This window comes from Colobus angolensis, unplaced genomic scaffold (genome assembly GCF_000951035.1).
Source record: "Colobus angolensis palliatus isolate OR3802 unplaced genomic scaffold, Cang.pa_1.0 Scaffold19, whole genome shotgun sequence".
In the NCBI taxonomy this organism is placed as follows: Eukaryota; Metazoa; Chordata; class Mammalia; order Primates; family Cercopithecidae; genus Colobus; species Colobus angolensis.
Genome location: NW_012115043.1, coordinates 6,768,240 through 6,777,076, shown reverse-complemented (window position 1 = coordinate 6,777,076; position 8,837 = coordinate 6,768,240). Strand labels below are relative to the sequence as shown.

Sequence of the window (8,837 nt, the reverse complement as noted above, 5' to 3'; positions counted from 1 at the left end):
GATCAAAAGTATACTCTTCTCAGTGGCAAATGGGGTGTGTCTCGTCTATATCTATGTGCTCTTATTTTCCAGGGATGTTGGTGGTAAATGTAACGTGGAGGAACAAGACATATGTAGGTACACTCCTTGACTGCACACGACATGATTGGGCACCCCCAAGGTAAGCACTTAGAGCTATTTAGTTTATATTAAGTCTGAACCACTCTAATTGGTGATCTCTTATACTTTTATCCTGCTAGAATTGTACACCCAGCTTTTAAGGGACACGATGGTATAGATACTAGGGAAAGCATTGTATTTATCTGACATTCAAGAAGACTGAATGGCTGGGCGCAGTGGCTCACACATGTAATCCCTGCACTTTGGGAGGCTGAGGCGGGCGGATCACCTGAGATCGGGAGTTGAAGAGTAGCCTGACCAACATGGAGAAACCCCACCCCAACAAAAAAAAAAAAAGTAGCCAGGTGTGGTGGTGCATGCCTGTAATCCCAGCTACTCGAGAGGCTGAGGCAGGTGAATCACTTGAAGCCAGGAGGCGGAGGTTGCGGTGAGCCAAGATCGCGCCATTGCACTCCAGCCTGGGCAACAAAAAGTGAAACCCCATCTCAAAAAAAAAAAAAAAAGAAGATGAATTGTGTATGAAAGTGTTCAGGGGGTGCTCACTTCAGAGGTACATATACTAAAATTGGAACAATACAGAAAAGATTAACATGGCCCCTGCACAAGGGTGACATGCAAATTTGTGAAGTGTTCCATATTTTTAAAATTAGCAAAAAAAAAGTGTTGAGGGGATGCATTGGGGGAATGGGGAGAAAATCCTATTTAAGCCTTTGACTGGAATTATTAAAGCCACCTTGAGACCATCTAACCATGGGTGAGCAAACATTCATTGATAGTAGCTATTTCTCACAAATTTGAACTTAAGAACATGCTTAATTTTATAAACTCTACTAGAACATACGGGTTTCACAAGGACCTTTTCATGTTGCAATTTGACCTTTAGATGGCTATTTCAATCAATGGCACCTAATAGCTTGTTCCTAATATTAGTACCCAGTTTGTCAGGGTTTGGGGAACCCAGGCGTTGGGGGTAATTTACAACTAACATACATGTAACATCCTAGGAGCTTACCAATTAATGCCATTCCCATGCAGTCACAAGTTCCTTTATTGAATCATATTCATTGGAAATGGTAGTTACTATCTGGACAGTTCTTTTAGGAAAAGTATCTTAAACCTTCATCTGCCCATTGTTCCCATGAAACTGAGATGGGCAGAAATGTCCCAAGGAAAAGTATTTTAAAGTTCTTGATTCCATACCACTTTCCTTTTCTCAGATGTGATTATGCTCTACTGAGGGCTATTTATGCCTCCTAATTTTCAGAGATGCTGAGCCAGGTTTCTAGAGGCTTAGACATTATAAGACTATATTCAGGCTGGGCGTGGTGGCTCACGCCTGTAATCCCAGCACTTTGGGAGGCTGAGGCAGGTTGGGAGGCTGAGGCAGGTGGATCACCTGAGGTCAGGCAGGTCGAAACCAGCCTGGTCAACATGGTGAAACCCTGTCTCTACTAAAAATACAAAAATTAGCCGGGCGTGGTGGCGGATGCCTATAATCCCAGCTATTAGGGAGGCTGAGGCAGGAGAATTGCTTGAACGCAGGAGGCGGAAGTTGCATTGAGCCTAGATCGCTCCACTGCACTCCAGCCTGGGCGACAGAGCAACACTCCGTCTCAAAAAAAAAAAAAAAAAAAGACTATATTCAGACCATAATAGTTGCCCTGATAAGAATCAGAAGCAGATGAGCTGAAACAAGTTAGTAAAGTTCTTTACACCCTCCCTTTGCATTTCTGAGAAACCTATTGGAAGGACTTATTTCTGCTTCTACTTTGGGCATGCAAGAATCCAGAGAGATAGGAGCTGAGTGAGTAGGTTGATAACAGGGAAGCAATAAGTAGCTTTACAGTAGGACTGTTCTGAGAACCCAAAGGAGATATTTGACAAAATTTGCGTTTTTTCTGCAATAGCTTTGGTTCCTACTGTCTTAGAAACAACCTACTCCCGTTGCCCCCTGGGACAAGAGAGTCAAAACCATCTTTAGATCTACAAGGGAACCAATCTTAGCTAAAGGTTTAATTCTAGTCAGTGTTTTAAGCTCCATGAAAAGCTACTTTAGGGCCTATGAGGAATGACCCCTAGGTGCAGATCTCCAGACATTCAAAGAACTCATGTACTCTTGGTTATATCTGATGTTTAGGGAACTCTTAAATGGATAGGTGCTTTGTTCTACCTTTCTATGTCTTCATAGTGAGGTATGTAAGAAAAAGGCATTGGGCTACAGGTAGAGCTAGAGTCTTGTCATATGTTGCCATTAATCAATGATGTTACCTTGGACAAGTCACTTAGCATGCCTGGCCTCAATTTCCTGGATGATCTCTAACATCTTTTCTGAAACCATGACTATGGCTGTATATAGGAAATGTAGACATGACTGTCTTATGGAACAGACTGCATGGCTTTAGAGGTAAATGTTGGAGAATAATTTGCAGCTAACATGCATCCCAGGAGTTCACCATTTAGTGCAGTTCCCAATCAGAATTTCTTTTAACAAATCATATTCATTGAAAATGATAGTCACCATCTGGACAGTTCTGGAGCCTACAGCTAAACTGATTTGAAGATGTTTTCTCTTCTTAATAATATCCTGTTGTGTTTATCCTTTGCCAAGGTTCTGTGACTCCCCGACCAGTGACCTGGAAATGCGCAATGGTCGGGGTAGAGGCAAACGCATGCGTCCCAACAGTAACACTCCTGTCAATGAGACAGCCACAGCCTCTGACAGCAAAGGGACCAGTAGCAGCAGCAAAACCCGGGCAGGAGCCAATAGCAAAGGCCGACGGGGCAGCCAGAATTCTTCAGAGCATCGCCCACCTGCCAGCAGCACTTCTGAGGATGTCAAGGCCAGCCCTTCCTCAGCTAATAAGCGGAAAAACAAACCCCTTTCAGACATGGAGCTGAACTCTAGCTCAGAGGACTCCAAAGGGAGCAAGCGTGTCCGTACTAATTCCATGGGCTCAGCCACTGGCCCCCTTCCTGGGACCAAGGTAGAACCCACTGTTCTGGACAGAAACTGTCCCTCCCCAGTCCTGATTGACTGTCCCCACCCAAACTGCAACAAGAAGTACAAGCACATCAATGGACTTAAGTACCACCAAGCTCATGCCCATACAGATGAAGACAGCAAGCCAGAAGCAGATGGGGACAGTGAGTACGGAGAGGAACCTATTCTCCATGCAGATCTCGGGAGCTGCAATGGTGCATCTGTCTCACAAAAAGGTTCCTTGTCCCCTGCTCGCTCAGCTACCCCCAAAGTTCGACTTGTAGAGCCCCACAGCCCTTCTCCTTCAAGCAAATTCAGCACAAAAGGCCTGTGTAAGAAAAAGTTGAGTGGGGAAGGGGACACAGACCTTGGGGCCTTATCCAATGATGGCTCTGATGATGGACCCTCAGTGATGGATGAAACAAGCAATGATGCCTTTGATTCTTTAGAAAGGAAGTGTATGGAAAAAGAAAAATGTAAAAAACCCTCTAGTTTAAAACCTGAAAAGATTCCTTCCAAGAGCTTAAAGTCAGCCCGTCCCATTGCCCCTGCCATCCCCCCACAGCAAATCTACACCTTCCAGACAGCCACCTTCACAGCAGCGAGCCCAGGCTCTTCCTCAGGCTTGACCGCCACAGTGGCACAAGCCATGCCCAACAGTCCCCAGCTGAAGCCCATTCAGCCCAAGCCCACTGTTATGGGAGAACCTTTCACAGTCAACCCTGCCTTGACTCCAGCCAAGGACAAGAAAAAGAAAGACAAAAAAAAGAAGGAATCTTCAAAGGAACTTGAAAGTCCTCTGACCCCTGGGAAGGTGTGTCGAGTAGAAGAAGGCAAAAGCCCATTCAGGGAATCTTCAGGAGATGGGATGAAAATGGAGGGACTCCTAAATGGCTCATCAGACCCCCACCAAAGCCGACTGGCTAGCATCAAGGCTGAAGCCGACAAGATCTACAGTTTCACAGATAATGCCCCCAGCCCTTCCATTGGAGGCAGTAGCCGCCTTGAAAACACTACCCCTACTCAGCCCCTGACTCCCTTACATGTAGTGACCCAGAATGGAGCTGAAGCCAGCTCAGTCAAAACCAACAGCCCTGCATACTCTGACATCTCTGATGCTGGGGAGGATGGAGAGGGCAAAGTAGACAGTGTCAAATCAAAGGATGCTGAACAGTTGGTTAAAGAAGGGGCTAAGAAAACTCTTTTTCCCCCTCAGCCTCAGAGCAAAGACTCACCATATTACCAAGGCTTTGAGAGTTACTATTCTCCAAGTTACGCACAGTCCAGCCCTGGGGCTCTCAACCCCAGCAGCCAGGCAGGAGTGGAGAGCCAGGCCCTGAAGACAAAAAAGGATGAGGAACCTGAGAGCATAGAAGGAAAAGTGAAGAACGATGTCTGTGAGGAAAAGAAGCCCGAGCTGAGCAGTTCCAGTCAGCAGCCCTCGGTCATCCAGCAGCGTCCCAACATGTATATGCAGTCCCTGTACTATAACCAGTATGCCTATGTGCCCCCCTATGGCTACAGCGACCAGAGTTACCACACCCACCTTCTGAGCACTAACACGGCTTACCGGCAGCAGTACGAAGAACAGCAGAAACGCCAGAGCTTAGAGCAGCAGCAGCGGGGAGTGGACAAGAAGGCAGAGATGGGCCTGAAGGAGCATGAGGCAGCACTCAAGGAAGAGTGGAAGCAAAAGCCGTCAATTCCACCAACTCTCACCAAGGCCCCCAGCCTGACAGACCTTGTAAAGTCAGGACCTGGCAAGGCCAAGGAGCCAGGGGCTGACTCAGCCAAATCAGTCATCATTCCCAAGTTAGATGACTCTTCAAAACTCCCGGGCCAGGCCCCTGAAGGCCTTAAAGTGAAGCTGAGTGATGCCAGCCACCTAAGCAAGGAGGCTTCTGAGGCCAAGACAGGCGCTGAGTGTGGTCGACAGGCAGAGGTGGATCCAATACTCTGGTACCGACAGGTAACTGTTGCTCTGGGAGGAAGTGGAAATACCGTATGATAATCATCTGTCTTCCTCACAAATAAGGGCTGTCCTTATATAGGGGTTCAACGGAATTGCGATTAGCAGGAGAGATGTGTAATTTTAAGGATTCTTTACCTTTATAAACCATTTTAATGTTTTTTATTTTATTTTAATGTTATTTTTTCGAGATGGAGTCTCACACTGTTGCCCAGGCTAGAGTGCAGTGGTGCTATCTTGGCTCACTGCAACATTCACCACACCCAGCTAATTTTTTTTGTATTTTTAGTAGAGATGGGGCTTCACCATGTTGGTCAGGCTGGTCTCAAACTCCTGACCTCAAGTAATCCACCTGCCTCAGCCTCCCAAAGTGCTGGGATTACAGACATGAGCCACTGCACCCAGCCAATTTTTTTATTTTTATTTTTATTTTTTTTGAGACGGAGTCTTGCTCTGTCACCCAGGCTGGAGTGCAGTGGCCGGATCTCAGCTCACTGCAAGCTCCACCTCCCGGGTTCACACCATTCTCCTGCCTCAGCCTCCCGAGTAGCTGGGACTACAGGCGCCCGCCACCTCGCCTGGCTAGTTTTCTGTATTTTTTAGTAGAGACGGGGTTTCACCGTGTTAGCCAGGATGGTCTCGATCTCCTGACTTCGTGATCCGCCTGTCTCGGCCTCCCAAAGTGCTGGGATTACAGGCTTGAGCCACCGCGCCCGGCCTATTTTTATGTTTTTGTAGAGACCCAGAGTCCCTCTCTATTGCCCAGGCTGGAGTGCACTGACATAGTCATAGCTCACAGCAATTTCCAACTCCTAGGCCCGAGCAGTCTTCCTGCCTCAGCCTCCCAATTAACCAGGACTGCAGATGTGTGCCGCCATACCCAGATGTTTTCATTTTTTGTAGAGAGAGGTCTCACTATGTTGCCCAGGCTGGTCTTGAACTCCTGGCCTCAAGTAGTCTTCCCGCCTCAGCCTCCCAAAGCACTGGGATTCATATTAATGTTTTTTAAAAAGCACTTTTATATCCATAGCAGGTGTTTTTTCCATTTGACAAGAAAGGCCGATTTGTCTAGGGTTTCTTAAGACCTCACTAGCCAAGCCAGGATTAGAACCGAGGTATCTCGATTCCTTGTCTGTGTTTCTTCCACTGTTTGGTTCCTGTGAAATGAGTTATTGATGGTCTATTTTTTAGAGTAGGTACAAAGTATACTCATTTACTGAGTTTCTTTAACAAGGATTTTATAGGTTGAGTTAGAACTAGGAACTTGGAATCTCATATCTTGCTCTGCTCGTGAAACTTAGAATGTCTTCTCTTCCCTCTTAGTACAATAGTTATGCCTCCCTCCCTCCTCTGATCTGAGTGTCACTTACAAGCTTTCCACCCCCCCTGAGCGTGCTCTGAAATAGTGAAACAACCTAAACATCTTGGAAGGGGCAGCCTCTCCTATTTCAGTCATTTCCCCAGAATGTTTGTTCTTACCTGGAAAACATCCACTGATGCATGGACGGATTTTCCTTTTCTCCCCCTGCCCCGTCTTGTTCCCTGTGGGTGGGTGCAGAGGTGGGGGCGGGGGCCTTTTAACCAAAAGGGAGCAGAGTGGGATTATAAACAAGATCAATAAGAGGCCAAGATCCTACTCTGCCCCAGGTGTCTAGTAATTATCTGCTCTGGTGGTTCTACTGGGACCTTGGGCTTGAAATATATCTGTCTTATCTCTACAACACCCAGTCGTTGTTCTGTGATTTTTGTAGGAGGCAGAGCCCCGGATGTGGACATATGTTTATCCTGCCAAGTACTCAGACATCAAGTCGGAGGATGAGCGGTGGAAGGAGGAGCGGGACCGCAAATTGAAGGAGGAAAGGAGTCGGAGTAAGGACTCTGTCCCCAAGGAAGATGGGAAGGAAAGCACAAGTAGTGACTGCAAGCTGCCCGCGTCGGAGGAGTCTCGCCTTGGGAGCAAGGAGCCCCGGCCAAGTGTCCATGTGCCCGTGTCCTCCCCACTCACCCAGCACCAGTCCTACATCCCCTACATGCACGGCTATTCCTACAGTCAGTCCTATGACCCCAGCCACCCCGGCTACCGGAGCATGCCTGCCGTGATGATGCAGAACTACCCAGGTAGAGCACCAAGTGCCAGCCGCTGTTCCATTCACTGGAAGGGGGAATGAAGCACAGATTTCACATCCAGAGTTTTCTTGCTCAGCCCCAAGGCATATTGAGGCTCACCTAGATGACAGCCCTTTTTTCACTGAGTCATTCTATGAGGTAGCCACCCTAACCCATAGTTCCTTGAATGACCCATAATGATAGTCTTTAGCCTCTTTAGCCTCACTCCTTAGAGCTTCCAGCTTCCTACAGCAGCCTAAATAGTCTGAACATTCTGGTGACATTATTATAAAGCACACTCTAAATAGAAGTAAGCGTTTCAAACAGAAATAGGAAATTTCTTACCCTTGAGGCGTTCGTTTCTCCCTGTCACTCACACCTGTCAATATAAAAATCATAGTTGCATTTGTTGAGTGCTCCCCCAGAGCCAGGCGCTGTCCTCTGAGATTTATGCATATTATCTTTTTTAATCCTCCCCATCACCTTAAGTAGTAAGTATTGGTACCTTCATTTTTGATGATGAAGAAATTGAAGCTCAAAACAGTTATTTATTTGTTCAAGGTTACCAAGCTGGTAAGTCTCAGAATAAGGTTTTGAGCCCAAGGCTCTGACTCCAGATCCTGTGATCTTTCCACTTTATCATATCACTTCTCCAAGATGAATCTGAGACCAGTTCAAAGAACAGTATCGGATCTATGGAAGTTGGCGGCAGGAAACAGGGCTGTGTTCCTAGTATCCCTTAGCTAATTTTTCCTGTAGAGCTCAGTAAGGAAAGGTCAAGCCAACAGTCTCAGCCAAAGACACTATGTTAGAAAATACCTCAGCCTGTGCCTTGGAAAGCTGATGCCCGCCTAATCAAGCTCACTAAAGCAGAGCTTCCTCTACCTCTCCCATCTCTTTGAATGTTTGATTTCTCCTTCCACAGGTTCCTACCTGCCTTCCAGCTACTCTTTTTCTCCATATGGCAGCAAGGTCTCAGGTGGTGAAGATGCTGACAAGGCACGAGCCAGCCCCAGTGTCAGTTGTAAATCCAGCTCAGAGTCCAAAGCCCTGGACATCTTGCAGCAGCATGCCAGTCACTACAAGAGCAAGTCTCCCACGGTAAGAGAAGTACAGTGATGCTGGCTGTTACCCAAAACCAGTAAGGCCAGATCCAGGGTCTGGGAGAAGGTGGGCAAGTTCAGGTCCTGACCACAGTGCAGCTTGGCTGACTTGACATTGGCAGCCCCCAGGGCATCTTCTTGATTCTTACATGTCTTGCGCTTTTAGGGGTCATAAGGTGGCACCCTGGGCATCTCACTCATGTGTGGGTGTTTGTGTGTGTGTGTGTGGTTGTATGTATGTGTGTCTCACTATAGTGCTTTTGTGTCTCTGGTTTCCTTTCCAGATAAGTGATAAAACTTCTCAGGAGAGAGATCGAGGAGGCTGTGGGGTGGTTGGGGGTGGTGGCAGCTGTAGCAGCGTTGGGGGAGCAGGTGGGGGTGAACGGAGTGTTGACCGGCCCCGCACCTCTCCTTCCCAGCGCCTGATGTCCACACACCACCACCACCACCACTTGGGGTACTCGTTGCTCCCAGCACAATACAACTTACCCTATGCAGCAGGTAAGCCTATTTTCCCTACCACCTGTTGTTTTGTCTTGTTTTGTTTATCTTCATCCCA

At 47.3% G+C, this 8,837-nt stretch overlaps 1 protein-coding gene across 1 annotated transcript in view; it reads left to right on the top strand.

Moving 5' to 3' along the window:
• ZNF609 (zinc finger protein 609) overlaps window positions 1–8,837 on the top strand; it is a 221,184-nt gene that overhangs the window by 207,191 nt on the left and 5,156 nt on the right. Inside the window, exons 3-7 of the mRNA XM_011940408.1 lie at window positions 73–160; window positions 2,729–5,069; window positions 6,821–7,187; window positions 8,101–8,276; window positions 8,563–8,779. Of these exons, the coding sequence (XP_011795798.1) occupies window positions 73–160; window positions 2,729–5,069; window positions 6,821–7,187; window positions 8,101–8,276; window positions 8,563–8,779 (3,189 nt within the window). The remainder of the gene's footprint in view (window positions 1–72; window positions 161–2,728; window positions 5,070–6,820; window positions 7,188–8,100; window positions 8,277–8,562; window positions 8,780–8,837) is intronic.